Below are 16760 nucleotides of genomic sequence, written 5' to 3'. Positions count from 1 at the left end.
TTGGCTGCATCTCTGATCAGTCTTCTCCTTGTATGAGCTGAAAGTTTAGAGGGACGGCCAGGTCTTGGTAGATTTGCAGTGGTCTGATACTCCTTCCATTTCAATATTATCGCTTGCACAGTGCTCCTTGGGATGTTTAAAGCTTGGGAAATCTTTTTGTATCCAAATCCGGCTTTAAACTTCTTCACAACAGTATCTCGGACCTGCCTGGTGTGTTCCTTGTTCTTCATGATGCTCTTTGCGCTTTTAACGGACCTCTGAGACTATCACAGTGCAGGTGCATTTATACGGAGACTTGATTACACACAGGTGGATTGTATTTATCATCATTAGTCATTTAGGTCAACATTGGATCATTCAGAGTTCCTCACTGAACTTCTGGAGAGAGTTAGCTGCACTGAAAGTAAAGGGCTGAATAATTTTGCACGCCCAATTTTTCAGTTTTTGATTTGTTAAAAAAGTTTGAAATATCCAATAAATGTCGTTCCACTTCATGATTGTGTCCCACTTGTTGTTGATTCTTCACAAAAAAATACAGTTTTATATCTTTATGTTTGAAGCCTGAAATGTGGCAAAAGGTCGCAAAGTTCAAGGGGGCCGAATACTTTCGCAAGGCACTGTATGTGTCTAACTCTCACTCATCATTATTCACGATTCATTCAGAATTATCAGTAACCATGGTAGCATCCACATTTAAAGTGAAAGTGTTTAGAAACATATTCTATTCTTATTTACAATAAAAGTGACTCCAAAATGGCACAATATGTTATTTACCATTCATTTCTATTGGGTACAAAATAATCTGAAACCACCAAAACAAACAGCAAATGTATCCAACAAGTTGTAGAGTCACAAGCTTGATGTAGTCATTGCGCGCTATGAATATGGGATCAAATACTAAACTTTTTACTACTTTAATACAAAAGTGAATTTGTCTCGTTACTTTTGCTCCCTGAAAATGGGGGTTCTATGTGCAAAAAGTGCTGTAATTTCGAAACAGTTTACCCGATATGCATGAAAATACCCTCAAATTAAAGCTGACAGTCTTTAACCTTACAGTCATTGTATCATTTCAAAACCAAAGTGCTGGAGTACAGAGCTAAAACAACAAAAAATGTGTCACTGTCCCAATACTTTTGGAGCGCACTGTATTTGTTTCCTGAAAGCTCTACACACATGGGTGGAAATGGGGAGAGAAACTATTTTGACATTATTATTATATTCCTTTTTCAGGTAAATTCAATGATTTTATATTGGTGGGTTCCCACAACTTCACAGAGTGACTTTTCTATTTCCACCACAATCTGAGGTCTTCCAGGTCCACGTTGGACATGAAGCACCTCTGTACTGTAGCTCTGCCTCTTCCAAGCTCCCACTGGGCCTGCAGCCTCTCAGGAGCACCATGGCAGACTGGCACAGCAGCCAATCAGCTAACGTCTTCATACCAGCGCTGTCCTGATTGGCCAGGGCCCGCCTTCCCCAGAGGCTGAGATGCAGCATGTTGGCAGCCATTCTGGCACTGGGGCACTGCAGAGAAACAACGATATGAGCATAATATGAGTCTTGGATTCAGGGCATATCTCTGATACCTCTGATAATGTAATGGATTTGCATACTAAGCACCAAACCCTTATTTACTGAACGGAATACTGAATTCATCTTTAATACCTTGCATACCCTTCAATGAAGTAAAGGTTTGAAAATCCTAATTAGACTCCTACCTTATTGGGGTTCCTTCGCATGAGCAGCCTGACCACTATTTTTTTTTAAATGTTATTTATTTATCTAGGCAAGTCAGTTAAGAACTAATTCTTATTTACAATGACAGCCTACTGGGGAACTGACTAGAGGCAGAAAGACAGATTGTTATCTTGTCAGCTTGGGGATTTGATCTAGCAACCTTTCAGTTACTGACCCAATGCTCTAACCACTAGGCTACCTGCCGCCCCAAGCTGCATGTCAGCACACTGGCAGGTAGGGCAGGGAGCTGCTTCTCCTGGAAACACCTGCTAGCCAGGCCCCCTGTTCCATAGAACAGGTTGGCCTGGCCAAATATCTCATAGGAAATGGCACTGACAGCCCTGGCATCTGCCTTGCTGTAATTGATTACCACTCCCTGGCTTGGAACTGCAGTGGCCACCTTTGGAGAGAGCAAAGATGAAAAGATGTTCAGCAACTCCTGGTAGAACAATCGAAGTTTGCTTCAAAAATTGATAGATAGAAAGGGTTGGCTGAACCCCTTTAGTCGACTGGTCGATAGGCTGTTGGTCGACTGATATGTTTTTAGTCGAGCAGTCGCAAAAATACAGTATGTTTTTATTTTATTTTTATGGCACACGGACACCTGTCTGATTCACGCCTGTCTCAGTGGACTAATCCATTGCGAAGGTCGCAGGGATGGCACACCAGTATCACCAGTAGTACGTTTACAGTTCTAATCTACAATGTCTGTTTGGGTACTAGAGTTTCTGTTAATGGATTCAATATATTATTATTACAGTATTTTACCATTCTCATTGTCAGAGTGGACACGGTGTTTGCGGACCGTACAACCTAGGCTACGCTTGTGAGGAATGCGTTTTGGTTTATTTAATTCCATTTAGGAGTTTTGTTTGTAGCGCTCCTGTCAATGTTGAGTAAGGAAGTACACCTGATTGTGCATAGAATTAGGCCTAGGCTAACTGGCCTGCACGCAAATGTAGGCCTATAAATGTACCCATTTGGGGATCTGATTGAGGAATATCAAGTCATTTTTGTCTTCAACTCAAACAGCAGGTAAACAAAGTCTGGTTTTACATATATTGAGAATGACAACAGTTCCTCAACGTTTCTCTTTCGATAACTCCTCGCGTGAAGGGGGGGATATCATGCTCTGATCCGGTGGAAACGTAATAAAGTAGGCCTACCTGATTACTTCTTATCATTTGCACAAATAGTTTACAGCTGTGTCTGCCTGGAGCTCACTGGCACAGGAAACTCGGGGGGCTAAGAATATTTTATACAATGTTGCAAGTTTGCTAGTGCCAGCTTCAGGCCGGACCAAGTTGTTAGTTGATACAATGTTTCACGTTCCTTGCAGACATGCCATGCGTAGCCATTGTGATTTATACGGTATTAATATTGTATAATTTTTGTATTTTACCCCACAATTTCGATCTTGTCTCATCGGTGCAACTCCTCAACGCGCTCAGGAGGCAAAGGTCGAGTCATGCGTCCTCCGAAACATGACCTGCCAAACCACGCCTCTTAACACCTGTCCTCTTAACACGGAAGCCACCTGGACCAATGTGTCAAAGGAAAACTGTACAACGGGGAACCGAAGTCAGCTTTTAGGCGCCCAGCCTGCCACAAGGAGTCGCTAGAACGCGATGGAACAAGGACATCCCGGCCAGCCAAACCCTTCTCTAACGCCGGACGACGCTGGGACAATTGTGCGCCGCCAAACCTGTCTCTCGGTCACGGCCGTCTGTAACACAGCCTGGGATCGAACCCAGTTCTGTAGTGACGCCTTAAGCACTACGATGTAGTGCCTTAGACCGCTGCACCACTAGGGAGGTCCTCCTGGCTCCCTTTTGAGTAATTTGTTTGTCTTAATTATTTGATCACAGTGTTCTTAAAGCATAAGACAAGCTCAATAGCCTACATATAGTTGATTTTAATAAAACACATAGGGTGTGTCTGTATGAGGAAAAATGCACCTTTTAAAATTTCAACCAATCGATTGGTCAAAAGAACAGATGTATCTCGGTCGACCAAGATTTTATTTAGTCAGGGACAGCCCTAATAGAAGGGCTTGTTGTTTTGAATGTTCAGGTGGTGTTATTGTATTTCTCTGAGGATGATTACCTTAGGTGCCATATTTGTTCACCCATATAGAGTTGAAGGGCAGCTGTAGACTAGAGTCTTTCTGAGCCAAGCAGCAGCCACAGTCAGTGATAACCAGCTGGGGGCAACCATCTGCACAATAAAGATATTAAATAACAATACGATTACTCAATGTTGGTTGAAATGAGGAAGAGGTCCAGCAGCTGCAGCACCATTAGAGAGCCCTCTCTCCTGCTGGGCACGTTCACCTCCAGGCACTGACGCAGTGTGTACGGGTAACTATGGAAACAGGGGGAGGAGAGGTTAGATCAGTATACTCTGGGGTGGGTGAATATAGAGTTGGACGAATCTGGACATAATACATAATGGGCCAGTTTCCCGGACACAGATTAAGCCTAATCCTGGACTAAAAAAAAAAATGCTTTTTAGTCCAAAAGTTGGCTTCATCTGGGGCTGGGAAACAGACCCCAAGACATTGAGATAAAGCTGGAGGATGGATGGAGGAGAATGATCCTTACTTACAGAGTACGGTTGTTGCCCAGGCTCTCAGGGTTGAGTCTGGCAGGACATCAGGGTACTCCTCCTGTGCACCGGGTAGAAGGGGTATGTCCGCTGTGAACGGCCGGTACACCCTGATCACATTGGGTTGGGCAGACACGTCCCCGAAATACCTGCAAAACTAACCAACAGCTGTTCAGTCAATAGAAATCAACTTGAAAGGCACTCTTGATCGCGTGCCAAAACTCAGTTTTATGTTCGGTCAATCTTTCGAGAGACAATCTCAAAATATGTTGGGCTATTCTGTGACTATTGAAAGTAAGTTGATGCTGTGACTGATTGCGGTTACTAACCCGTTTAATGCAATCTGTTCCTCTTTTTCCTGTTGCATGGTGAGAGGGCCTGCAGGGATCAGCTCCTGGGACATGGGTCTCAGAATAGCCTTGCTTGATGAACCAGCCTGCAGGGGAACAGGGAATACAATCGTATTACTATGCCAATTGCATGCTGAATATAGCCAGTATTCTACAGTAATATTTGAAAACCAAAAAGTAACACACACTCCATGTGCCCCAATAATCTGTCCTTACTTGTTGTAAGAACAGGCTATACAGAGTTTCCCCCATATTTCTTCTACCACTCCTTTTTTTTTATCCATGAAGTTCATGATATCTGAATATGGCCGTGCAATTAAAAAATCTATATATATTTTGACAATTGTATTATTATTTTATTGTACTACATGTCGTACTTCCTTTTGGTAGTTTGGAAATTGTAGATAGAACTTGTAGACAGTGAAAATTTTAGCAGGGAAATCTTGGTGGGGCAAAAAAAAAAGTGGGATGCATGCCATCAAAGCCACTACACAACACAACACTGAACAATACATTAATAGCACTATACCACTGCACACCTTGCTTTCAGCAGAGCCTTGTCTGACAGCGAAACAGTTCATTCAGCCTCATTTACTGCCTTTGAAAAAAACATAGCTGATATGGCTGACTTGCTTAAAGAAATGTGGTTTCTACTGACAATTGAGATGTACAAACTATGGCATAAGGAGACAACAAGCGGATAAGAGGCAATCCGCAATTTTGATTAAGACATTAATGAGCGAACTAGGACGCACGTAGTCAATGCAACTATTTGTTGACCATCTGATCATTTATCACTCCAGTGTTAATCTGCTAAATTGTAATTATTCGCCTAACTCCTCATGCCTTTTGCACACAATGTATATAGACTTTTTTTTTCTTTCTTTTTTTTCCTACTGTGTTATTGACTTGTTTATTATTTACTCCATGTGTAACTCTGTGTTGCTGTCTGTTCACACTGCTATGCTTTATTTTGGCCAGATCGCAGTTGTAATGAGAACTTGTTCTCAACTAGCCTACCTGGTTAAATAAAGGTGAAAAAAAAAAAACTATTTGTTCAGCACTTTTGAAATGTACGGCGACAGAATTCAGAACATGGGCGGTTCTTACATTATTCTCCTTGTACACCAAGTCAGAACCATAGGATACATTTCTCAAAAACAGGCTATAGGCTACATGTGCACCACCAAGTCAGATCAGTAGGTGAAAATAGACCAAATTATTAGGGTGAGGCACATGGTCTACTAACAGCTTACATACACTTAGTATTACTTTCTCAGCTACAGTATACATATCTCCCTGGCATATTACATAATTTATGCAGCAGCATACAATACATTTTTGGACTCACCTTGTTGTGCTGTGCTCACTTGAACAGGAGGGTGGCGCGGTGGTCCTTCGTGGGCAACTTCTGTCATCAAAGTCTGGCATTTTCTGGATTTATGGTGCTTCAAGACAACTGGGAACTCGGGGGGGAAAAAAAGGTTGAATCATGATGATTTCAGTGATGTTCAGGTCGTAGCTCTAGAAAGAGGCCCGAGTTCACAACTTACAATTCCGAGTTGGATGAAAGTTCAAAATGTTTTTTCCCAGTCGTAGCCCAGTTGTCTTGAACTCACTAGTCAGATTTTGCAGTTCCGAGTTAGCAGTTGTTTTGAGAGCTGCACAAATCGTGCTTCATTGACAACATATCCAACGTTGAATGTTTATCATTTTAAACTAGGAAAAAATACCCTTAATCTTAGACTTAGGACAATAGCCACAGCCACTCCACTGAATAGCAGGCTAATGATGACTTTGAAATGCTTGCAGTTAGCCACTGATTCCTTCCAAATCACTCATTGCTGAACTTGCGATTTCCAACTTGTTTTGTAATGTTTATGTCCAATGGCCGATGAGCACCGAAACATTTTACCTATGATTTCTCCGCATTATTTCTCTTCATATGACAAGGATTAAAAAGGATTTGCCAGTAGATTGTCGACTTGATTCATGATGATGACTACTAGCTAAGATTTTGAAGGTATGATGTTGACAGTCCAATCAAAGCTACTATAGATATAACGTGATTTGACATCAATCAATCAATCAAATTTATTTCTAAAGCCCTTCTTACATCCGCTGATGTCACAAAGTGCTGTACAGAAACCCAGCCTAAATCCCTAAACAGCAAGCAATGCAGGTGTAGAAGCACAGTGGCTAGGAAAAACTCCCTAGAAAGGCCAGAACCTAGGAAGAAACCAGGAACCAGGATATGAGGGGTGGCCAGTCCTCTTCTTGCTGTGCCGGGTGGAGATTATAACAGAACATGGCCAAGATGTTCAAATGTTCATAGATGACCAGCATGGTCAAATAATAACCAATTTGGGTTTCCAATCTCTCCAAAAGAATGTGGTGATCGATGGTATCAAAAGCAGCCCTGTCTAGGAGCACGATGACAGATGCAGAGCCTCGGTCTGACACCATTAAAAGGTCATTTACCACCTTCACAAGTGCAGTCTCAGTGCTATGATGAGGTCTAAAACCAGACTGGAGCCTTTCATATACATTGTTTCTCTTCAGGAAAGCAGTGAGTTGCTACGCAACAGCTTTTTTTTTTTTTTTTAAGAAATGGGAGATTCGATATAGGCCGATAGTTTTTCATATTTTCTGGGTCAAGGTTTGGCTTTTCAAGAGAGGCTTTATTACTGCCACTTTTAGTGAGTTTGATACACATCTGGTGGATAGAGAGCCGTTTATTATGTTCAACATAGGGGACATCATTTTTTCTGTCGCCAATGATCTTGAACCTTCTTGGATGGGCATTTCTAATGTAACTCTATGGCAGCACCCAAAGGGGCTAGAATTTTAGAGCACTACCCTTAGACTTGGAGGTGACGTAATCCCCATGAGTGACAGAACACTGAGCCAATCACGGCGCAACACTCCGTATTTTCTGCTGGCTTTCCCCACCACCACAGATAGCACTGTTCTGTTTTGTATGTGGCTTTATTAACTCAATGTTATATATATATTTTACATTGTTTGCAAACGGATATGTGACACATATTAATGCCAAAATAACATGCAAAACAGGAAAGCCCAAGTAAATGTGGGTTTCATAACAGGTGGTGCAGACAAAATGATGGGTCTCCACTGCTTATAGATCAACTTGTAGCTATTAACAATATTGCCAGACCATTACTCTGTCCAGCTATCTGATAGGCGTTATTAGATACTGTTTGGCGTAGAAGAGAATTTTGAGGAATTGAGGAAATATCGACAAGTTAATAATGTTGGCCGAAAATTATCTTCTACGCCAAACAGAAATGGGAGATTCGATATAGCCCGATAGTTTTTCATATTTTCTGGGTCAAGGTTTGGCTTTTCAAGAGAGGCTTTATTACTGACACTTTTAGTGAGTTTGATACACATCTGGTGGATAGAGAGCCGTTTATTATGTTCAACATAGGGGACATCATTTTTTCTGTCGCCAATGATCTTGAACCTTCTTGGATGGGCATTTCTAATGTAACTCTATGGCAGCACCCAAAGGGGCTAGAATTTTAGAGCACTACCCTTAGACTTGGAGGTGACGTAATCCCCATGAGTGACAGAACACTGAGCCAATCACGGCGCAACACTCCGTATTTTCTGCTGGCTTTCCCCACCACCACAGATAGCACTGTTCTGTTTTGTATGTGGCTTTATTAACTCAATGTTATATATATATTTTACATTGTTTGCAAACGGATATGTGACACATATTAATGCCAAAATAACATGCAAAACAGGAAAGCCCAAGTAAATGTGGGTTTCATAACAGGTGGTGCAGACAAAATGATGGGTCTCCACTGCTTATAGATCAACTTGTAGCTATTAACAATATTGCCAGACCATTACTCTGTCCAGCTATCTGATAGGCGTTATTAGATACTGTTTGGCGTAGAAGAGAATTTTGAGGAATTGAGGAAATATCGACAAGTTAATAATGTTGGCCGAAAATTATCTTCTACGCCAAACAGTATCTAATAACGCCTTTCAGACAGCTGGAACAGATATGTTATGACTAGGCAATCTTTTTTTATAGCTACAAGTTGATCTACAAGTTCTATCTACAATTTCTGAACTATCAAAAGGAAGTATGACATTTAGTATGACCTCAAATCTGCTAGTTAATCAACTTGCTGCCTAGCTAAGACTTAACTCCAGTGTTCGATCCATTGCAGTGATCTTACTACGGAGCTAGGCTATAACTAACTATAGCTATTTTTATTGTATATATTTGCTGCCTAAAGCCATGTTGTTATTTACCTGGATTTCCTGGCATGTCACATCACTACTTTTGTCGTTGAATCAAACCCGCCCCAGACCAAAAGCACCACTTTATTTCTTGGCAAACCGTTGCTCCCCAAACCTCCTGAATCCACCGGTCTGCAGCTGTGTAGCAATATCACTCAACAACGTGTGGTAATATCGGTACCGAACTGGTAGGAAAGTTTGAGGCTGAACGGTGTGGACTGGTTGTCCTACACAAAGACACTCACCTTGGAACTTTGCTGTTAGTAACCTAACTGGAAAACTGTCCGTTCCAACTCCACCCCACTGCTGATGCCATGTTTTACAGACATGCTTTAACAATAAAGCAAGTTTATACTTTCTCCATCAGTCCTCGTCGTTCATAAGATCCACAAGGACGAATCGTTATGTAAACAAACTAGAACATACAGAGGCATCCTTGTTACAGTCACCGGACGTTATTTTGTTACTTGACCTGTTTTAGAATTAAAGAGCCACTTAAAAGTGCGACAATTACAATTTTACCGGCGTCAGCAAATTATGCAAATAGGCCTAAAAACGATTTAAACTTTACTCAATTGTCCTAAAGCACTTTAATATTTTTGAGTAATACATCAAGTATTTTTAACATTGATACTTCAATCACTTCCAATCATACACATACAAATAGTAATGTGAATGTGAGCTGTGTAGCCAAATATAATTTGATGTAATATACTGTATTTCCAACACTTGTTAGAAAACACATTGAGGCATTTTCTTAATTTCTGAGACACAAGTCAATATCCACTGGCATTATCTAATACTAATACATTGCCTAGTAGTCTTATTGGAAGTCTAACATTCTTCATGTATGTGGCTAGGGGTTATTGACATTTCATGGACTTGTAATGCTGTTATGAATGATTCCTGATTTTCCTCTTGTCTTGTGAATACTATTATGACCCATTCTGTGTAGTGAACATGGTCTTTTTCTTCAGGTCTTCAGGTCCAAATGACACAGGAAGCAGCTCTCCTACAGTAATTTCCACATAAGACCCATCAGGCTTGGATAGGTACACGGACCACTGATCACCAAACTACAAGGGAAAAGTTAGTTGTGCTGTTCCATTAATTTTAAATCCACAGTAGATGTAGGTTTCCTGGATTAGACCTTGGATCCATTCTCAATGTAGTCTTTCCCATTCCCTTTCCGTTTGAATTCAGTAACTTTTTGACAGCACCCCTTTGGATTTTAACAAAACTTTTCATACATGTTTCCTCATGGAAGAAGTGGTCAGAAAGTGACGTTTTGGTCCTGAATGCCAAAACATTCAGAAAATAAATGGGTTCAAAGTTGACCCAATTTGCATACCCCACCATACCACGAGACATCCATGTCTTCATCACTGGAAAAGATAAATGGTTGAGTTTGAAATCATTTAAAAGTTTACAAACAGCGTTGTCAAACTATTTTATCATTTAAAAAAAAATCAAAATGATAAAATAGTTGTACAACTCTGTTTGTAAGCTTTTAAATGAGATCAATCTCAAACGTTGATCTTTTCCAGTGGTGATGAAGACATGGATGACTCATGGTATGGTGGGTATGCAAAATAGGTGAACTTCTAGTACCTTCATCTCTTGAATGTTTCGACATTCAGCTCCAGAAAGTCACTTTCTGAGCACTTCTACAATGAGCAAATATCTATGGAATGTTTTGTTCAAATCAAAAGGGGGTGCTGTCAAAAAGTGATTGCATAAAATTGGTTTTTACCATTCACAGATCATTGACAAATCCAAGTTGTATAAATAATTGACTTACCTCTCGGCATGAACTGTCTGCAACCTCCACAGGGTGAGACGAACTGGTCTTCCAGGTCACTACAAAATCAGTCATATCATTAGCAACATTTACCCGCAGTGGTGATTTTCAGTACTGTGTTGTTAACCAATATTTTATGTTGACAATAATACAGTGTAGTAGTATTTAAACACTTCAGGGAGATCACCTCATAGGAGTAGAAGGTTTTAACCATCTACACTGTCTGACGGGCAGCAGAACCCAGTGAACTCAAACAATTTCATGTATAGTGTTATGTTGTCTGATGAACTCAACAGGACGAAATATAACTGAATCAATAATTATTTTGGATCAACTGTTGTTTACTCGGAAACAAGGCAAAGTTCAGGAATACTGCACCTGGCAATGGCAATGGTCTTGAAACGTCGGTATCCCTCGGAAACAGCTTTTGCAATAGTTGTTCTCTCTGCACAGAGACCAAGATTGTAGCTTGCATTTTCTACATTGCATCCTGTTAAGAAATAAGGAGGATGCTTTAGTTAATGTTTTCTGTGTTCGTAAGAGCTCCCGGAATCTCTGGAATGGTATCAAATCAAATACAGAACACGTCTTCATCCTTAACAACACTATAAAAGTACTTTAATGAATCTCAATGATCATTCTTGATTCAGATAACACTTAGAGGGTTAGATGTGATGCTGCTGAGGGCAGTCTGACTGTCATATATTGTTATTGACTTTTCCATATTGTATGACCTGCACTAAACAGGAATGTAAATAATCAGGAATGTAGATATTCTGTATATTTGTACATCTCTGGACTAGTCGTACAGGCATATATATATATATTTTTTACGTTGACATTTGAGTCATTTAGCAGACGCTCTTGTCCAGCAATAAGCGACTTACAGGAGCAGTTAGGGTTAAGTGCTTTGCTCAAGGGCACATAGACAGATTTTCACCTTTCGACCTTTCGGTTACTGGCCCGTTGCTGTTAACCGCTAGGCTACCTGCCTCACCTGACCCACCCCTCTCTGACAGGATTAACCCTAAACAATCTAAATGCTAATGTGTCAAAAATATAGATTTTAAATGAAACAGAAAACTATACGACAAGTTAGTCTCGACCAGGCCATTGTTATATCATTCAGAAGCAAAACAGGATAAAAAAAAACAGTATTAAAACAAGGTTTAGACCTACTTAAAACATTTTTTTGGAATAGATTAGAATAATTAGTTCTGTAGAAAGCCTTCAGTGCAAAATATACACGAGGAGGGATTCTTACATTTAAGTAAAGAGAATAAAGTCTGTGTCCACAGTGGACAAGATGTTTGACTTACCAAGCCTTTACTCTACTGAGGACTTGCATTGCAATTACTTAACATTGCAGTGCCAATGAATGCAACAAATGTAACATTGCCTTGGTCTTAACAACCAATGTCATAGTATCAATACTAATAATTACTAAGTGCACAGTGAAATCAAAACATTGGCACCACTGACCAACCTGCACAATAATGAAATGAATCTAATGAAACACCTAAATACTTTTTTTGGGGTCAAAAAGTAGGAATGTCTAAATAATCTAAACGCTAATGTGTCAAAAAATATTTTTTTAAATGAAACAGAAAACTATACAACAAGTTAGTCTCGACCAGGCCAAACATTAAAAAGAAAAATATTCTGTCTGTGCAGTAGTTCAACAGGCACAGGAGTTTTTGATCGCAAACGTGTTTTACCAATATTGAATCAGGAAAATGCTGTTTGTATCCACTGATGGTGGCCAGACCAGCCACTCTGATAACAAGAAACTTTATAACTTATTATTCTCCTTTTCGTAATTCCATTCCTATACAGAAGGCACATCTTCTAATTCATTGTTCATAACAATGATATAAGCAGTCATGACTGCGCTGTAGGGCTTTATTCAAGCAATCTGAAGAGTTAAATACGCAACATACTGTACCAAATAAATCAATGGAACCATTTTATCAGCCCCCAACCCATGTATTATTATTATTATATTATTTGTAAGCCCCTCACCTGTAAAAACGGTTCCGTCATGTGCCAACAGGGCTGCCCCCACCCGGAACTTGCTGTAGGGACAGTAGGCAAACTCTTTGGCCCCCTGGGACTGGTAAATAAGAGGTTTAATCCAATCCTCATTCTCTTCTTCACTCGAGTGATTGCTGGCTTCTGTGTCTGCTTCGTCGACCCTGAGCTCATTGATCCTGAGGTCTGTCATAACAACACTTTCTTTGTCAGTGTCTGTGTTGTATCTGTGTCCGTGTGAGAGTGTGTTGAGAGAGAGTTAAGAGGTAGAAATAGAGAGTGGATTGATAGACAGCTGTAGATAAAAAAGCAGGTTTTTAAGAGCCACATGAAGTGGTGCTGTGTGTTCGGTGCCTACGATATCTGTAAAGTCAAATCAAATCAAACCTTATTTGCCACATGCGCCGAATACAACAAGTGTAGACTTTGTACAACAAGTGTAGTGCTTACTTACAAGCCCTTAACCAACAGTGCAGTTCAAGAAGAAAATATTTACCAAGTAGGCAAAAATAAAAAGTAATAATAAAAAGTAACACAATAAGAATAACAATAATGAGGCTATATACAGGGGGCACCGGTACCAAGTCAGTGTGCAGGGGTAGAGTCTAATGGCTTGGGAGTAGAAGCTGTTGAGGAGCCTTTTGGTCCTAGACTTGACGCTCGGGTACCGCTTGCCATGCGGTAGCAGAGAAAACAGTCTATAACTTGGGTGACTGGGGTCTGACAATTTTATGGGCTTTCCTCTGACACGCCTATTATATAGGTCCTAGATGGCAGGAAGAATGGCCCCAGTGATATATTGGGTCGTTCGCACTACCCTCTGTAGTGCCTTACGGTCAGATGCTGAGCAGTTGCCATACTGAGCAGTTGCCATACTAGTGATGCAACTGGTCAGGATGCTCTCTATGGTGCAGTTGTAGGACCTTTTGAGGATCTGGGGGCCCATGTAAAATCTTTTCAGTCTCCTGAGGGGGATTTTTTTCCCCGTGCCCTCTTCACGACTGTCTTGGTATGTTTGGACCATGTTAGTTCGTTGGTTATGTGGACACCAAGGAACTTGAAACTCTCGACCTGCTCCACTAAAGCCCTGTCGATGTTAACGGGAGCCTGTTCGGCCCACCTTTTCCTGTAGTCCACTTTTCCTGTAGTTCCTGTAGTCCTCCTTTGTCTTGCTCACATTGAGGGGGAGGTTGTTGTCCTGGCACCACACTGCCAGTTCTCTGACCTTCTCCCTATAGGCCGTCTCATCGTTGTCGGTGATCAGGCCTACCACTGTTGTGTAGTCAGCGAACTTAATGATGGTGTTGGAGTCGTGTTTGGCCACGCAGTCGTGGGTGAACAGGGAATACAGGAGGGGACTAAGTACACACCCCTGAGGGGCCCCAGTGTTAAGGATCAGCGTGGCAGACGTAGTGTTGCCTACTCTTACCACCTGGGGGAGGCCCATCAGGAAGTCCAGGATCCAGTTGCAGAGAGAGGTGTTTAGTCCCAGAGTCCTTAGCTTAGTGATGAGCTTCGTGGGCACTATGGTGTTGAACGCTGAGCTGTAGTCGATGAACGGAATTCTCACATACAGTAGGTGTTCCTTTTGTCCAGGTGAGAAAGGGCGGTGTGGAGTGTGATTGAGATTGCATCATTTGTGGATCTATTGGGGCGTTATGCGAATTGGAGTGGGCCTAGGGTGTCCGGGAGGATGCTGTTGATGTGAGCCATGACCAGCCTTTCAAAGCACTTCATGGCTACCGACGTGAGTGCCACGGGCGGTAATCATTTAGGCAGGTTACCTTTGCTTCTTTGGGCAAAGGGACTGTGGTGGTCTGCTTGAAACATGTAGGTATTACAGACTCAGAGGTTGAAAATGTCAGTGAAGACACTTGACAGTTGGTCCTTGCATGCTTTGAGGACACGTCTTGGTAATCCGTCTGGCCCAGCGGCTTTGTGAATGTTGACCTGTTTAAAGGTTTTGTTCACAACAGCTACCGAGAGCGTTATCACAGAGTCATCCAGAACAGCTGGTGCTCTCGTGCATGCTTCAGTGTTGCTTGCCTCGAAGCGAGCATAAAAAAGGCATTTAGCTCGTCTGGTAGGCTCGCGTCACTGGGCAGCTGGCGTCTGGGTTTCCCTTTGTAGTCCGTAATAGTTTTCAAGCCCTGCGACATCCGACGAGCGTCAGAGCCGGTGTTGTAGGATTCAATCTTAATCCTGTATTGACGCTTTGCTTGTTTGATGGTTTGTCTGAGGGCATAGCAAGATTTATTATAAGCGTCCGGATTAGTCTCCCGCTCCTTGAAAGCGGCAGCTCTAGCCTTTAGCTCGATGCGGATGTTGCCTGTAATCCATGGCTTCTGGTTGGGATATGTACATACAGTCACTGTGGGGACAACGTCATCGATGCACTTATTGATGAAGCCGTTGACTGAGGTGATGTATTCCTCAATGCCATTGGATGAATCCCAGGAACATATTCCAGTCTGTGCTAGCAAAACAGTCCTGTAGTGTAGCATCCGCGTCATGACCACATCCGTATTGAGCGAGCCACTGGTACTTCCTGCTTTAGTTTTTGCTTGTAAGCAGGAATCAGTGTCCAAAGCTGTTCATCAGAAATTAATAATAAAATGAAGGAGTTGTGGTTTGGCATGGGGCTGTTCCACACAGAATTACATGAGATCTTTGTGCTATCCCATACTATTGCTTCTGTGTTTGCCCACTACTCAGAGCCAGGACCATATATTTAGAGTGTTGGACCAACTTTTAAACATTCAGTTACATAGAAATATTTCCCATGTAATGTTAATGGGGTGCTAACATGATTGCCATAGAATGTTTGTAGCATCATGTAAATTAACATAATGCAGAAACCTCAATGGCCCAGCTCTCTATAAATACATGACTCTGCTCAGAGTCACAGCCACTGCTCTTGTTCATATGTCACACGGCTGACTTCCCATGAGACAATGCCTTCTAAGTTTCCATTGCAGATAAGGAGTCTGCCCGAGTCACCCTTGTGGAGGAAATTAATTAATTACATGCTATGCAGTTTAATTAGACATACTATGCTGTTTTTACTTAGAGAATTGTCCATTGTTTAACAGTATAGTTTTTATTTATTATACTATATTCTCATTGTAGAATAATAGTAAAGACATCAAAACTATGAAATAACACATGGAATCATGTAGTAATCAAAAAAGTGTTAAACAAATCACAATATATTTCACTTGTGAGGTTCTTCAAAGTAGCCACCCTTTGCCTTGATGACAGCTTTAAATACTCTTGGCATTCTCCCAAACAGCTTCATGAGCTAGTCACCTTGGAATGCATTTCAATTAAAAGGTGTTAAAAGTTCATTTGTGGAATTGATTTCCTTCTTAATGCATTTGAGGAAATCAGCTGTGTTGTGACAGGTTAGGGCTGGTTTTCAGAAAATAGGCCTATTTGGTAAAATACCAAGTCCATATTATGGCAAGAACAGCTCAAATATGCAAAGAGAAATAACAGCCATTACTTTAAGACATGAAGTTCAGTCAATCTAGAAAATGTCAAGGACTTTGAACGTTTCTTCAAGTGCAGTCGCAAAAATCGTCAAGCGCTATGATGAAACTGGCTCTCACGAGGACCGCCACAGGAAAGGAAAACCCAGAGTTACCTCTGCTGCAGAGGATAAGTTCATTAGAGTTAACTGCACCTCAGATTGCAGCCCAAATAATTGCTTCACAGAGTTCAATAACAGACACATCTCAACATCAGCTGTTCCGAGGAGAATCAGGCCTTCATTGTCGAATTGCTGCAAAGAAACCACTACTAAAGAAAACCAATAAGAAGAACAGAGTTGCTTGGGCCAAGCAACTGCTTGTGTAAGGTTTATTTGACCAAGAAGGAGCGTGATGGAGTGCTGCATCAGATGACCAGACCTCCACAATCACCAGACCTCAACCCAATTGAAATGGTTT

General features: G+C 41.3%; 2 protein-coding genes across 4 annotated transcripts; both read right to left on the bottom strand.

Annotated features, from left to right (window-relative positions):
• Positions 1-1225: 1225 nt before the first annotated feature.
• LOC110492080 (uncharacterized) lies at positions 1226-9106 on the bottom strand. The gene is made up of 5 exons (XM_090202920.1): positions 8991-9106; positions 6049-6163; positions 4677-4783; positions 4348-4504; positions 1226-4104 (listed from the first exon to the last, which is right to left on the bottom strand). Exons 2-5 carry the CDS (start codon positions 6113-6115, stop codon positions 4070-4072), a joined length of 366 nt encoding a protein of 121 aa, XP_090059046.1. The 5' UTR covers positions 6116-6163; positions 8991-9106; the 3' UTR covers positions 1226-4069.
• Positions 8370-13177, bottom strand: LOC149976905 (cytidine deaminase-like). 3 transcript variants are annotated; one of them, XM_090202919.1, is made up of 5 exons: positions 12802-13126; positions 11158-11269; positions 10780-10838; positions 10644-10645; positions 9550-10054 (listed from the first exon to the last, which is right to left on the bottom strand). In XM_090202919.1, the coding sequence occupies exons 1-5, from the start codon at positions 13001-13003 to the stop codon at positions 9914-9916; spliced, it is 516 nt and encodes a 171-aa protein (XP_090059045.1). In that variant the 5' UTR covers positions 13004-13126; the 3' UTR covers positions 9550-9913. The 3 variants fall into 3 exon arrangements, with proteins under 3 accessions (XP_090059044.1, XP_090059043.1, XP_090059045.1); XM_090202918.1 differs by lacking the exon at positions 10644-10645 and having other exon boundaries at positions 8370-10054; positions 12802-13177; XM_090202917.1 differs by lacking the exon at positions 10644-10645 and having other exon boundaries at positions 8370-9990.
• Positions 13178-16760: the final 3583 nt, after the last annotated feature.

The sequence above is a fragment of the Oncorhynchus mykiss genome, chromosome 16 (genome assembly GCF_057628025.1).
Source record: "Oncorhynchus mykiss isolate SJ-2025 chromosome 16, ASM5762802v1, whole genome shotgun sequence".
Lineage (NCBI taxonomy): Eukaryota > Metazoa > Chordata > Actinopteri > Salmoniformes > Salmonidae > Oncorhynchus > Oncorhynchus mykiss.
The sequence above is the reverse complement of the archived record's forward strand: the minus strand, read 5'-3'. Positions and strand labels throughout refer to the sequence as shown.